Source organism: Oncorhynchus tshawytscha, linkage group LG11 (assembly GCF_018296145.1).
Source record: "Oncorhynchus tshawytscha isolate Ot180627B linkage group LG11, Otsh_v2.0, whole genome shotgun sequence".
Taxonomy (NCBI): Eukaryota; Metazoa; Chordata; class Actinopteri; order Salmoniformes; family Salmonidae; genus Oncorhynchus; species Oncorhynchus tshawytscha.
In genome coordinates this window covers 51,130,210-51,146,040 of record NC_056439.1, presented here as the reverse complement: position 1 = coordinate 51,146,040, position 15,831 = coordinate 51,130,210, and the positions used below count along the sequence as shown (strand labels likewise).

The 15,831-nt window shown below is 48.2% G+C and overlaps 1 protein-coding gene across 3 annotated transcripts in view; it reads right to left on the bottom strand.

Annotated features, from left to right (window-relative positions):
• Positions 1-15,831, bottom strand: part of nin (ninein (GSK3B interacting protein)) — a 96,795-nt gene that overhangs the window by 61,441 nt on the left and 19,523 nt on the right. For all 3 annotated transcript variants that reach the window (XM_042330284.1, XM_042330283.1, XM_042330285.1), the window contains exons 3-4: positions 8,832-8,937; positions 1,528-1,688 (exon numbers count right to left, since the gene is read on the bottom strand). In XM_042330284.1, coding sequence (XP_042186218.1) covers positions 1,528-1,688; positions 8,832-8,937 — 267 coding nt within the window. The remainder of the gene's footprint in view (positions 1-1,527; positions 1,689-8,831; positions 8,938-15,831) is intronic.

Genomic DNA, 15,831 nt, shown 5'->3' with positions numbered 1-15,831 from the left:
TGAAGGCTTTGTGTTAGAGGAGTGTGTGTGTGTGTGTGTGTGCGTGCCTACATTTCATTTAAAGATCTGGCACTAAGCTGATTATCTAACAATAACACCAACATGCTCCTATCAGCCTTCAACCTTCAGCCTTACTCCAGGCTACTGAGAAAACACACAACATGCAAGGATAGAGAGAGACGAGGACAGAGAGAGAATGAGGACACAGAGAGAGACGAGGACAGAGAGAAAATGAGGACAGAGAGGGAGAGGAGGACACAGAGAGAGACGAGGACAGGGAGAGAGAGAGACGAGGACAGAGAGAGAGACGAGGACAGAGACAAGGAAAAAGAGAGATGAGGACAGAGAGAGAGAGACAAGGACAGACTGAGAGGAGGACACAGAGAGAGACGAGTACAGAGTGAGAGGAGGACACAGAGAGAGACGAGGACAGAGAGAGAGACGAGGACAGAGAGCGAGAGATGAGGACAGAGAGAGAGACGAGGACAGAGAGAGACAAGGAAAGAGAGAGATAAGGACAGAGAGAGATGAGGACAGAGAGAGACGAGGACAGAGAGAGAGAGACGAGGACAGAGTGAGAGGAGGACACAGAGAGAGACGAGTACAGAGTGAGAGGAGGACACAGAGAGAGACGAGGACAGAGAGAGAGATGAGGACAGAGAGATGAGGACAGAGAGGAAAGAGAGAGATAAGGACAGAGACAGAGTGAGAGCAGGACACAGAGAGAGACGAGGGGGACAGAGATAGACGAGGACAGAGTGAGAGGAGGACACAGAGAGAGACGAGGACAGAGAGACGAGAACAGAGAGATGAGGACAGAGAGAGAGATGAGGACAGAGAGATGAGGACAGAGAGAGAGACGAGGACAGAGAGAGACAAGGAAAGAGAGAGATAAGGACAGAGAGAGATGAGGACAGAGAGAGAGAGACGAGGACAGAGTGAGAGCAGGACACAGAGAGAGACGAGGACAGAGAGACGAGAACAGAGAGATGAGGACAGTGAGAGAGATGAGGACAGAGAGAGAGACGAGGACAGAGAGAGACAAGGACCGAGAAAGGCAAGGACAGCAGGTAGCCCTGAGTCAAGGCCCGTCTCTACAAAGCAGCCTTGTGGTACAGGCAGTTCCTGGTACAGCTCCTGAGGCTGTCTGATGTATCTATAATGCAGGGTCAAAGTGCTCGACACGTAGAAAGCAGAGAGGAGATCATGGAACATACAGAACAATATTGCATCGACTGTTGATTTAGTTAATAGGGTCTGTGTCTTTATCAATGTGTGTTGGCAGTAGAAGGAGAACCGAAGCCCAATACCGATGGTACTGGTAGAAAGTGGTGACACCGTATGTGAAAAATAACAGCAAGAGTTGAAACTGAGGTGATGAAATATTAGTATATTCATCCCTCCCTCCCTCCCTCCCTCCCTCCCTCCCTCCCTCCCTCCCTCCCTCCCTCCCTCCCTCCCTCCCTCCCTCCCTCCCCCTCCCTCCCTCCCTCCCTCCCTCCCTCCCTCCCTCCCTCCCGTGTTTACCTCACGTTTCCTGGGCACAGTAGAGTCTTCATGATCTTCTGGGTCTGTAGCGTTTGAGCTGAGCACCTCTGAGAAGTCTGTGACGGTGTCTATGAACTCCGGTGTAGAGTGTCGGCCATAGCGTTTACTACCCCGCACAAACTTAGCTTGGACTGTTGAGTCTGTGGAGAAGGAGAAGGCGATGAGAATGGTCCATTCAAAAAACATAATTAAATCACGTCTAAACCTGTCACTACTTCTACCAAAGGTTCATCATTTAAAAACCTACATTTTGTTCTGTCAGGAGGAACAATGTTTCATTGTTTTCACTTCCATTCAGACACAGACTGTGACTCAGGACACATCAGCTCAACTGACAGGGATTTGAAGTCATATTTAAGGTAGAGTGATTACCTGGTCCTAAAAGTTAACACGGATTGACCGCTCTCTAACTCTACGACACCGATTTAGTAATCCTTCTTAAATAAGTCTTACCTGCCTCCTCTCTCTCTCTCCCTCTCTCTCTGTCTCTCTCTCCCTCTCTCTGTCTCTCTCTCTCCCCTCTCTCTGTCTCTCTCTCTCTCCCTCTCTCTCTCTCCCTCTGTCTGTCTCTCTCCTCTCTCTCTCTCTCTCTCTCTCTCCCTCTCTCTCTCTGTCTGTCTCTCTCTCTCTCTCTCTCTCCTCTCTCTCTCTCTCTCTCTCTCTCTCTCTCTCTCTCCCTCTCTCTCTCTCTCTCTCCCTACCCTGTCTTCTGACAACGTAATGCCACGTCACTCCAAAGCCCAAGTTCATTCACAGCCTCACCAGTCTCTCCTCCCTCCTGGAGTCTCCCTCCTCCCCTGTCCTCCCTCCTGGAGTCACCCTCCTCCCCTCTCCTCCCCCTGGAGTCACCCTGACTCCCCTCTCCTCCCTCCTGGAGTCACCCTCCTCCTCTCTGTTCCCCCTGGAGTCACCCTCTCCCCTTTCCTCCCTCCTGGAGTCACCCTCCTCCCCTCTGTTCCCCCTTGGAGTCTCCCTCCTCCCCTCTCCTCCCCCTCCTGGAGTCTCCCTCCTCCCCTCTCCTCCCCCTGGAGTCACCCTACTCCCCTCTCCTCCCTCCTGGAGTCACCCTCCTCCCCTCTCCTCCCCCTGGAGTCTCCCTCCTCCCCTCTCCTCCCCTCCTGGAGTCACCCTCCTCCCCTCTCCTCCCTCCTGGAGTCACCCTCCTCCCCTCTCCTCCCTCCTGGAGTCACCCTCCTCCCCTCTCCTCCCTCCTGGAGTCTCCCTCCTCCCCTCTCTTCCCCCCCTGGAGTCTCCCTCCTCCCCTCTCCTCCCTCCTGGAGTCACCCTCCTCCCCTCTCCTCCCTCCTGGAGTCACCCTCCTCCCCTCTCCTCCCCCCTGGAGTCACCCTCCTCCCCTCTCCTCCCTCCTGGAGTCACCCTCCTCCCCTCCCCCTCCCTCCATGTCACATTGCCTGGCCTCCCCTCCCCCTTCCTCCCTCCCTGTCACACTGCCTGGCCTCCCCTCCCCCTTCCTCCGTCCCTGTCACACTGCCTGGTCTCTCCCTCCCCCTCCTCCTCCTCCTCCTCTCTGTCCCTCTGTCTGTCTGTCTCTCTCTCTCTCTCTCTCTCTCTCTCTCTGTCTCTCTCTCTCTCTCCCTCTCTCTCTCTCTACCCTGTCTTCTGACAACGTAACACCACGTCACTCCAAAGCCCAAGTTCATTCACAGCCTCACCAGTCTCTCCTCCTCCTCCTGGAGTCTCCTTCCTCCCCTCTCCTCCCTCCTGGAGTCACCCTCCTCCCCTCTCCTCCCCTGGAGTCACCCTCCTCCCCTCTCCTCCCTCCTGGAGTCACCCTCCTCCTCCTCTCCTCCCCCTGGAGTCACCCTCCTCCCCCTCCCCTCCCTCCATGTCTTTGCCTGGTCTCGCCCTCCCCCTTCCTCCCTCCCTGTCACACTGCCTGGCCTCGCCCTCCCCCTTCCTCCCTCCCTGTCACACTGCCTGGTCTCTCCCTCCCCCTCCTCCTCCTCCCCTCTGTGTCACACTGCCTGGTCTCTCCCTCCCCCTCCCCCTCCTCCTCTCTGTCCCACTGCCTGGTCTCTCCCTCCCCCCCCTCCCTCTGTCACACTGCCTGGTCTCTCCCTCCCCCTCCTCCCTCCCTCTGTCACACTGCCTGGTCTCTCCCTCCCCCTCCCCCTCCTCCTCTCTGTCACACTGCCTGGTCTCTCCCTCCCCCCTCCTCCTCCTCCTCTCTGTCACACTGCCTGGTCTCTCCCTCCTCCTCCTCCTCTCTGTCACACTGCCTGGTCTCTCCCTCCCCCTCCCCCTCCTCCTCTCTGTCACACTGCCTGGTCTCTCCCTCCCCCTCCCCCTCCTCCTCTCTGTCACACTGCCTGGTCTCTCCCTCCCCCTCCTCCTCTCTGTCACACTGCCTGGCAGGGCTGTAGTTGAGTGTCTCTGTCACACTGCCTGGCAGGGCTGTAGTTGAGTGTCTCTGTCACACTGCCTGGCAGGGCTGTAGTTGAGTGTCTCTGTCACACTGCCTGGCAGGGCTGTAGTTGAGTGTCTCTGTCACACTGCCTGGCAGGGCTGTAGTTGAGTGTCTCTGTCACACTGCCTGGCAGGGCTGTAGTTGAGTGTCTCTGCCACACTGCCTGGCAGGGCTGTAGTTGAGTGTCTCTGCCCTCACTGACACTCAGGTGGTTTAATTCATCTGATCCGGTGGGAGCCAGACTGTAAACACAGAACAGCCAGCACCGTTTGAACACAGGACTACAGCTTGTGATACATCACAACCCAAACAGGGCACTTAAGGACTCTTCATTTTATACAATGTTTATTGAAGAGAGACAGAACAGATGCCCAAACTGTATGGTCATAGGAATCTAAATGCACGTCAAACAAAATACATTGATTCCGTGCACCGTACCATATTCTATGTACCGTACCATATTCCAATTGTCCGTACCATATTCTATGGGCCGTACCATGTTCCAAAACCGTACCATATTCTATGTACCATACCATATTCTATGTACCGTACCATATTCTGTGCTCCGTACCATATTCTATGCACCGTACCATATTCCATGTCCGTACCATATTCCATGGGCCGTACCATATTCCATGTGCCGTACCATATTCTATATACCGTACCATATTCCATGGTCCGTACCATATTCCATGTGCCGTACCATATTCTATATACCGTACCATATTCTAATGTGCCGTACCATATTCTATATACCGTACCATATTCTAATGTACCGTACCATATTCCAATGTACCGTACCATATTCTTTGTGCTGTATCATATTCCATGTTCTGTACCATATTCCATTCCCGTACCATATTCCAATGTGCCGTACCATATTCTTTGTGCTGTACCATATTCCATGTTCTGTACCATATTCCATGTCCGTACCATGTTCCATGTCCGTACCATATTCCAATGTTCCGTACCATATTCTATGTACCGTACCATATTCTTTGTGCTGTACCATATTCTATGTACCGTACCATATTCTATGTACCGTACCATATTATTTGTGCTGTACCATATTCAATGTCCCGTACCATATTCCATGGCCCATACCATATTCTATGTACCGTACCATATTCTATGGACTGTACCATGTCCCAAAACCGTACCATATTCTATGTACCATACCATATTCTATATACCGTACCATATTCTGTGCTCCGTACCATATTCTATGCACCGTACCATATTATATGTACCGTACCATATTCCAATTCTCCGTACCATATTCTATGTACCGTACCATATTCCATGTCCGTACCATATTCCATGGCCGTACCATATTCTATTTCCCGTACCATATTCAATGGGCCGTACCATATTCCATGTGCCGTACCATATTCTATATACCGTACCATATTCCATGTTCCGTACCATATTCCATGTGCCGTACCATATTCTATATACCGTACCATATTCTATGTTCCGTACCATATTCTATATACCGTACCATATTCTATGTACCGTACCATATTCCAATGTGCCGTACCATATTCTTTGTGCTGTACCATATTCCATGTTCCGTACCATATTCCATGTCCGTACCATATTCCAATGTGCCGTACCATATTCTATGTTCCGTACCATATTCTATATACCGTACCATATTCTATGCCCGTACCATATTCCAATGTGCCGTACTTGCATATGTCTAAAATATTCCAATGTGCCGTACCATATTCCAATGTTCCGTACCATATTCTATGCACCGTACCATATTCTTTGTGACCATATTCTATGTAATGTACCATATTCTATGTACCGTACCATATTATTTGTGCTGTACCATATTCTATGTCCCGTACCATATTCCATGTCCCATACCATATTCTATGTACCGTACCATATTCTATGTTCCGTACCATATTCAATAACCGTACCATATTCTATGTCCCAAACCATATTCCATGGGCCGTACCATATTCCATGGGCCGTACCATATTCCACATACCACATGTTCTGTACCATACGTACAACAATGACAGATCAAACACTCACAATTTAATTTTGTGAACCAGCCTGATGTGAACCATGCCTTGAACAAAAGAGAGCTCAGAAGACCTAAGATTAAGAATTGTTGACTTGTATAAAGCTGGAAAGGGTTACAGAAGTATCTCTGAAAGTCCTGATGTTCATCAGTCCACGGTAAGACAAATTGTCGATAAATGGAGAAAGTTCAGCACTGTTGCTACTCTCCCTAGGAGTGGCTGTCCTGCAAAGATGGCTGCCAGAGCACAGTGCAGAATGCTCAATGAGGTTAACTTCTTGGATATAGGGGGCGCTCTTTTAATTTATGGATAAAAAAACGTTGTCTAAATTGGTGCGTAATCTACAAGCTGCACGCAGTCATCCAGTGATTGAGAGGAGAGAGGAGGCTTTCAACGAACGATATTTCATGAAGAGATATGTGAAAAACACCTTGAGGATTGATTCTAAACAACGTTTACCATGTTTCAGTCGATATTATGGAGTTAATTTGGAAAAAAGTTCGGCGTTTTGAAGACTGAATTTTCGTTTTTTTTGGTAGCCAAACGTGACGCACCAAACGGAGCAATTTCTCCTAAACAAATAATCTTTCAGGAAAAACTGAGCATTTGCTATCTAACTGAGAGTCTCCTCATTGAAAACATCTGAAGTTCTTCAAAGGTAATGATTTTATTTGAATGATTTTCTGGTTTTTGTGAAAATGTTGCCTGCTGATGCTAATGCTAAATGCTACGCTAGCTGCGCTAGCTGTTACACAAATGCTTGTTTTGCTATGGTTGAGAAGCATATTTTGAAAATCTAAGATGACAGTGTTGTTAACAAAAGGCTAAGCTTGAGAGCTAGCATATTAATTTCATTTCATTTGCGATTTTCATGAATAGTTAACGTTGTGTTATGCTAATGAGCTGCGGGGATAATTACACTCCTGGATACAGGTTTTTTTCGTAGCTAAACGTGACGCACCAAACGGAGCGATTTCTCCTAAACAAATAATCTTTCAGGAAAAACTGAGCATTTGCTATCTAACTGAGAGTCTCCTCATTGAAAACATCTGAAGATCTTCAAAGGTAATGATTTTATTTGAATGATTTTCTGGTTTTTGGGAAAATGTTGCCTGCTGATGCTAATGCTAAATGCTACGCTAGCTGTGCTAGCTGTTACACAAATGCTTGTTTTGCTATGGTTGAGAAGCATATTTTGAAAATCTAAGATGACAGTGTTGTTAACAAAAGGCTAAGCTTGAGAGCTAGCATATTAATTTCATTTCATTTGCGATTTTCATGAATAGTTAACGTTGCGTTATGGTAATGAGCTTGAGGCTGTATTCACGATCCCGGATCCGGGATGGCTCGACGCAAGAAGTTAAGAAGAATCCTAGAGTGTCAGCTAAAGACTTACAGAAATCTCTGGAAGATGCTAACATCTCTGTTGACGAGTCTACGATACATAAAACAAGAATGGTGTTCATGGGAGGACACCACGGAAGAAGACACTGCTGTCCAAAAAAAACATTGCTGCACGTCTGAAGTTTGTAAAAGTGCACCTGGATGTTCCACAGAGCTACTGGCAAAATATTCTGTGGACAGATGAAACTACAGTTGAGTTGTTTGGAAGGAAAAGACAACACTATGTGTGGAGAAAAAAAGGCACAGCACACCAACATCAAAACCTCATCCCAACTGTAAAGAATGGTGGAGTGAGCATCCTGGTTTGGGGCTGCTTTGCTACCTCGGGGCCTGGACAGCTTGCTATCACTGATGGAAAAATGCATTCCAAGGTTTATCAAGACATTTTGCAGGAGAATGTAAGGCTATCTGCGGCGCCAATTGAAGCTCAACAGAAGTTAGGTGATGCAACAGGACAACAACCCATTAGACAGATGTAACAACAGAATGGCTTGAACAGAAGAAAATGCACCTTCTGGAGTGGCCCAGTCAGAGCCCTGACCTTCTGGAGTGGCCCAGTCAGAGTCCTGACCTTCTGGAGTGGCCCAGTCAGAGTCCTGACCTCAACCCGATTGAGATGCTGTGGCATGACCTCAAGAGAGCACTTCACACCAGACATCCCAATAATATTGCTGAACTGAAACAGTTTTGTAAAGGGGAATTGTCCAAAATTCCTCCTGACCGTTGTGCAGGTCTGATCCATAACTACAGAAAACGTTTGGTTGAGGTTATTGCTGCCAAAGGAGGGTCAACCAGTTATTAAATCCAAGGGTTCACATACTTTTCCCACCCTGCACTGTGAATGTTTACACTGTGTGTTCAATAAAGACATGAAAACGTATAATTGTTTGTGTGTTATTAGTTTAAGCAGACTGTGTTTGTCTATTGTTGTGACCTAGATGAAGACCAGATCAAATTTCATGACCAATTTATGCAGAAATCCAGGTAATTCTGAAGGGTTCACATAACTATTGGATGACTGGATGACATGTCTAGGGAGGAGGAGGGGGGGTGTCCCTGGATGACATGTCTAGGGAGGAGGAGGGGGTGTCCCTGGATGACATGTCTAGGGAGGAGGAGGGGGGATGACATGTCCCTGGATGACATGTCTAGGGAGGAGGAGGGGGGTGTCCCTGGATGACATGTCTAGCTATTTTCTTCCCACTGTATATTCAATAATAAGCACCGAGGTCTGTTGACAAGAGCGATGCAGGTTTCTCCTAAAAGCTAAGGCCTTGTCAAGAGAGAGAGAGAGAGAGGTCACATGCTTGGGAGACAGAGGACGTGAGGATCAAGGACCAATGAGGGTTTGTGAGTCGAGGAAGCTATACTGTTGAACAGTGACGTGTTTCACAATTCCACTCCTTCCTTACCTGGTGATAGAGAAGCAGGTGCTGTCTCCTGACTGGGTTCAGGTGTTGCTACTATGCTCGTTGATAACACCACAATCAGGGCATTCTTGAACTGGTCAAAACCAACCTGCAACACAAAATACAACATTTTGCAATGAGACACAACAGTTTTTCTGAATGTTCTCCCACAATAACACGAACAGGGAAAGACAAAACATTACTCAGATGATAAAATATTGGTAATGAAATTCCTAACATTGAATTGCATTGAATCCTGTGAATGCAGGATGGAGGACGGGAGGTGTCCCTGGACGATATGTCTAGGGAGGTGGAGGGGGGGGGTGTCCCCCGATGACATGTCTAGGGAGGAGGAGGGGGTGTCCCTGGACGATATGTCTAGGGAGGTGGAGGGGGGTGTCCCCCGATGACATGTCTAGGGAGGAGGAGGGGGTGTCCCTGGATGATATGTCTAGGGAGGTGGAGGGGGGGGGGTCCCCCGATGACATGTCTAGGGAGGAGGAGGGGGTGTCCCTGGATGATATGTCTAGGGAGGTGGAGGGGGGGGGGTGTCCCCCGATGACATGTCTAGGGAGGAGGAGGGGGTGTCCCTGGATGACATGTCTAGGGAGGAGGAGGGGGTGTCCCTGGATGACATGTCTAGGGAGGAGGAGGGGGTGTCCCTGGATGACATGTCTAGGGAGGTGGAGGGGGGGGGAGGGGGTGTCCCCCGATGACATGTCTAGGGAGGTGGAGGAGAGGGGGTGGCCCTGGATGACATGTCTAGGGAGGTGGAGGAGAGGGGGGTGGCCCTGGATGACATGTCTAGGGAGGAGGAGGGGGGGTGTCCCTGGATGACATGTCTAGGGAGGTGAGGGAGGGGTGTCCCTGGATGACATGTCTAGGGAGGAGGAGAGGGGTGTCCCTGGATGACATGTCTAGGGAGGTGGAGGAGGGGGTGTCCCTGGATGACATGTCTAGGGAGGAGGAGGGGGTGTCCCTGGATGACATGTCTAGGGAGGTGGAGGAGGGGGGTGTCCCTGGATGACATGTCTAGGGAGGAGGAGGGGGTGTCCCTGGATGACATGTCTAGGGAGGTGGAGGAGGGGGGTGGCCCTGGATGGCATGTCTAGGGAGGTGAGTGTCCCTGGATGACATGTCTAGGGAGGTGGAGGAGGGGGTGTCCCTGGATGACATGTCTAGGGAGGTGGAGGAGGGGGTGTCCCTGGATGATATGTCTAGGGAGGAGGAGGATGGGGGGTGTCCCTGGATGACATGTCTGGGAGGAGGAGGAGGAGGGGGGGTGTCCCTGGATGACATGTCTAGGGAGGTGGAGGAGGGGGTGTCCCTGGATGATATGTCTAGGGAGGAGGAGGATGACGGGGGTGTCCCTGGATGACATATCTAGGAAGGAGGAGGAGGAGGGGGTGTGTCCCTGGATGATATGTCTAGGGAGGAGGAGGAGGAGGGGTGTCCCTGGATGACATGTCTAGGGAGGTGGAGGAGGGGGGTGTCCCCCGATGACATGTCTAGGGAGGTGGAGGAGGGGGGTGTCCCTAGATGACATGTTTATTGTTGAGGGGTAGGTCGTTGAACATCTCATTCTAAAACCATGGGCATTAATATGGAATTGGTCCCCTCTTTGCTGCTATAGGCTTGTGTGCGGCTGCTCGCCCATGGAAACCCATTTCATGAAGATCCCTGACGAACAGTTCTTGTGCTGACGCTGCTTCCAGAGGCCGTTTGAAGCTTGGTAGTGAGTGTTGCAACCCGAGGACAGACGATTTTTATGCGCTACGCGCTTCAGCATTCGGTGGTCCCATTCCGTGAGCTTGTGTGGCTTACCACTTCGCGGCTGAGCCGTTGTTGCCCCTCGACATTTCCACTTCACAATAACAGCATTTACAGTTGACCGGGGCAGTTCTAGCAGGGCAGAAATTTGATGAACTGACTTGATGGAAAGGTGGCATGACTGTGCCGCTCTGAAAGTCACTGAGCTCTTCAGTAAGGCCCTTCCTACTGCCCATATTAATGTTACTGCACCAAACATCTTAGTTAGATGTAAAATCTTAGTTAGATGTAAAATCTTAGATGTAAAATCTTAGTTAGATGTAAAATCTTAGATGTAAAATCTTAGTTAGATGTAAAATCTTAGATGTAAAATCTTAGTCAGATGTAAAATCTTAGGTGTAAAATCTTAGTCAGATGTAAAATTGTGTGACTAAGATCTTCTTTTTTCTCATTTTTCAAGCGGAGTTCTTTTAAGGAAGTTTGCGAGTGAATTCGTTCGGTTCGCCTAGCCGAGTTAGTCTACTAGCACGAGTCGGCTTGGTATGGTTGGTTCCTGTCTCTCCCCCCAGCCTTGCTCCCCATCAGGGTTGCCAGGTTTAGCTACATTTTTTAAATCGTAATCGCCACTCAAAACCCACCAACAAGGTCTGAAAACTAGACCAAAAAGAGAGGACTAGCCACATTTATCCAATAGGTGTCTCCATAATGACAATCTAAATACAACTGGTAACATTGCTTCACCTTGTTCTTTGTGATTGGTTCATCACACCAAATGATTTAATCTGAACGATAGAAGTCATTAGATAGTGAATGGTTAAGACATGTTTTTCTTTCTCCAGAAAACATTAATGTGAAATGGTGTTAATACAAGTCACATTGATGATAATCGTATTTTCAACTGGAGTATAAAAATCGAAAAGGCCCAACAGTTTTGGCTTATTTTATTTCCTAAAAGACAGTTATGTCCCAGTTATGTCCCAGTTACCCTTCTGGAGATGGAGATGAAAGAGAGAGAGAGAGGATGTCAATCATGAGTTTTTCTACTAGTATTTCTACTATTATTTAATCAATTACTATTATAATTTGATAGTCTAATGGAGTTGACTCTAAAAGAGGCCAACATTGGAATAATATTGAAATCTATTTTGCATCTAGATGTTTTTATTTTTTTATAGTGGAGATCAAGTTTATAAATTGCCTGGCTGGGCTGATGAGACTGTGGATAGTACAGTCAGATGGAACAGAGTAAATAGCCATTTTAACATCATAGATTTAGCCGGTGGTAACTTGTGGAATAGACACTGGCTGGAATGTGGTGTTAACCAATCAGCATTCAGGATTAGACCCAGCCATTGTATAAACGCTAATAACAGTAGCCAACTACTGAAATAGATAAATGGGGAGGTCAACTGAGTCAGAAATTCACTTAAATATAGCCTAAGTTATATGCGTAATGAGGCTCATGTCCACACGGATGTTGAAACGGAGGCGCCAGCCAAACTTTCATGAGACTTTAATTACAGAAATATAGGCTCATGTTTAACAATAATATTGTAGGGTAATTAACATTAACGTCTAAAGTCTTGATTCTGTTGACAAACAATCTGAGCAGAGGCAGTCAGCATTCACAACGCAGGTCATATTAGCAAACCATGTTGCTTGTTGCATCTGTAGATCTCCCCTCTTTCAAAATTTCTGACAGATATTTTCATCTAGGTCACGTGTTTCCACCTCATTTGCACACACACTGTATATAGGCTTTTTCTTCTTTTTTTCTACTGTATTATTGACTGTATGTTTTGTTTACTCCATGTGTAACTCTGTGTTGTTGTTTGTGTCGCACTGCTTTGCTTTATCTTGGCCAGGTTGCAGTTGTAAACGAGAACTTGTTCTGGCCTAGCTGGTTAAATAAAGTTTTTTAAATTTAAAAAAAATAATAATTAAAAAATAAATAATAATAATTGCATTTTGGAACATTAGTGCATAGCATTTCTGCGCTTATAATGTGAAGAAATAATAGGTCATCAACATTTTAAGCTAAATTATTCTGATCTGTTGCATCTGTGGTAGCGGGAATCAGAATTCTTTAGGTAACATTGATAAATAAGATGTTTTATCAATTTTCATAAGCATGCTTATGTGGGAAAAGTTGCCTGGGCCCCGGAGAGGGGAGGGGTCAAGCTGGTCTTCATATGTAAACATATCTTTGAAACCATGTGAAGGGGTGATTGAGGGGGAACCAATGATCTCTTGGCTCCACAATGTCTGTGTGCCAGTCGCTCCCTACTTTTCCCATTGGGGAGAGGAGGATGGCAGTGTCTGGAACCATTGTATGTTCCCTCTGAGGTTGCCCTTATCTTGACCTAGAGGCTCACTCTTCTCTCCGTGAGCTTGTCCAGGAGGTATTGTATTTTTGATGGGAGTGTCTACAATTGACAATTGATATATGCCATTGGATGAGGTAATGTGTTGGTTCTAAGTGGTACCAAGAACGAGACAAGAACTTCGGTTTAGGAGAACAAACTGAAGGATAATTTATAGCTAATGCTGTCTGGCTATAGGATACTCCTTTTTTCAAGTAAAAGGTTATTTGTGTAATGTTCCTAAGACCTGTTATTTGTCATGTGACTGTCACATGGCTGACCAGTCTCTTTGATGGGTGTGTCTTGGCTATAAATTACACTAAGAACTGTTTTGTAAGCACTCTCAGAGAATTCATTTATGGTCACTGAATTGATCTGAGAGTCACAGGGCTATGGTGAAGCTCATATAATTAAAGATGGGACTTTATGATAACTCTGACTTGTGTGTGGTTTGCTCTCTCATGATTTGGTAATACAGGAAATTTCCACGACACATCAGCCTGGGACTGTCCCAGTCTGTGAGAACTGTCCCAGTCTGTTAGAACTGTCACAGTCTGTTAGAACTGTTCCAGTCTGTTAGAACTGTCCCAGTCTGTTAGAACTGTTCCAGACTCTGTGCGAACTATCCCAGAGTCTGTTAGAACTGTCCCAGTCTGTGAGAACTGTCCCAGTCTGTGAGAACTGTCCCAGTCTGTGAGACCTGTCCCAGTCTTTTAGAATTGTCCCAGTCTGTGAGAACTGTTCCAGAGTCTGTTAGAACTGTCCCAGAGTCTGTTAGAACTGTCCCGATTATTTCTCAGTTGTTCTCCCTTGCTGTGTTGGTTCTAATAATGATTGGTAAGACTGGGGGGGTCAGGATATAACTCTTAACACCAATGACTGTGGTCAACACACACACGCACAGACCTGCTGCCCTCCCCCTCCCTATCACTCACTCAGTCACTCAGCAACAGCCTGCCTCACGCCCTGATAGTCAGTAGCAGGTCACAATAAAATTACAGGGGCAATTTAGAAACACTGTGAATGCTGTCACAACAGGCAATGGGAACACTGTGAATGCTGTCACAACAGACAATGGGAGCACTGTGGATGCTGTCACAACAGACAATGGGAACACTGTGAATGCTGTCACAACAGGCAATGGGAACACTGTGAATGCTGTCACAACAGACAATGGGAACACTGTGAATGCTGTCACAACAGGCAATGGGAACACTGTGAATGCTGTCACAACAGACAATGGGAACACTGTGAATGCTGTCACAACAGACAATGGGAACACTGTGAATGCTGTCACAACAGACAATGGGAACACTGTGAATGCTGTCACAACAGGCAATGGGAACACTGTGAATGCTGTCACAACAGGCAATGGGAACACTGTGAATGCTGTCACAACAGGCAATGGGAACACTGTGACTGCTGTCACAACAGACAATGGGAACACTGTGAATGCTGTCACAACAGGCAATGGGAACACTGTGAATGCTGTCACGACAGTCAATGGGAACATTGTGAATGCTGTCACAGAGAATGCTGTCACAGAAGCTGAACTTGGGACACAAATAGGGTGCTTTTTAGTTTTGCGTCTTTTACCAAATAAATCTAAAATTAACTCCAGTAACTGTTGGCATTTCATTTCCCCGCTGTACCGTAACCGATCTGTGACCTCAAAACCGCAATACATACCTGGGTTTGGTGAACTGTCACACCTCTAGTTATGAGTAATGTGGGCTTATTTTGAGGGGAATCCATCCACCCAACCATACAAAGCAACCCAGAGGCTACCTGCCAGATTTTGGTGGTGGGCAGCTATGAGTGAATTTTACCATGAATGAAATTGAAGCAATATTTTATTTGGACCAGACATGGAGGATACACGATAACAAAAGATTTAACCAATGTCATTCCTATTCCAGGCCGAACAAAGCAGGGGGGGAATTTTCCTCATCAAGCACCCTCTCAAACAGACACACTTCACTTGTGAATGTTGATTAGCCTGGTTGTTATGACAACAGACACCTGGGATGAGAAGGCCAATGAAAGGATCTAATTTCTCTCAAAAACAAGACGGCTAACAAAGCACCAGGAGACTGGCCCTGGTTCCCTGGCTGACTGGCTCCCTGGATGACTGGCTCCCTGGCTGACTGGCACTCTGGCTGATTGGCTCCCTGGATGACTGGCTCCGCTGGCTGACTGGCACCCTAACTGACTGGCTCCCTGGCTGACTGGCTCCCTGGCTGACTGGCTCCCTGGATGACTGGCTCCCTGGCTGACTGGCTCCCTGGATGCTGGCTCCCTGGCTGACTGGCTCCCTGGTTGACTGGCTCCCTGGCTGACTGGCTCCCTGGATGACTGGCTCCCTGGATGACTGGCCCCCTGGATGACTGGCTCCCTGGCTGACTGGCTCCCTGGATGACTGGCTCCCTGGCTGACTGGCTCCCTGATTCCCTGGCTGACTGGCTCCCTGGAGGAGTGGCTCCCTGGCTCCCTGGTTGACTGGCACCCTGGCTGACTGGCTCCCTGGTTGACTAGCACCCTGGCTGACTGGCACCCTGGCTGACTGGTTGACTGGCACCCTGGCTGACTGGCTCCCTGGCTGACTGGTTCCCTGGCTGACTGGCTCCCTGGCTGACTGGCTCCCTGGTTGACTGGCACCCTGGCTGACTGGCTGACTGGTTGACTGGCTCCCTGGTTGACTGGCTCCCTGGTTGACCGGCTCCCTGGCTGACTGCCTCCCTGGCTGACTGGCTCCCTGGTGATTGGCTGACTGGCTCCCTGGTTGACTGGCACCCTGGCTGACTGGCTCCCTGGTCTGGCACCCTCCTGGTTGTCTGGCTCCCTGGTTGACTGGCTCCCTGGTTGATTGG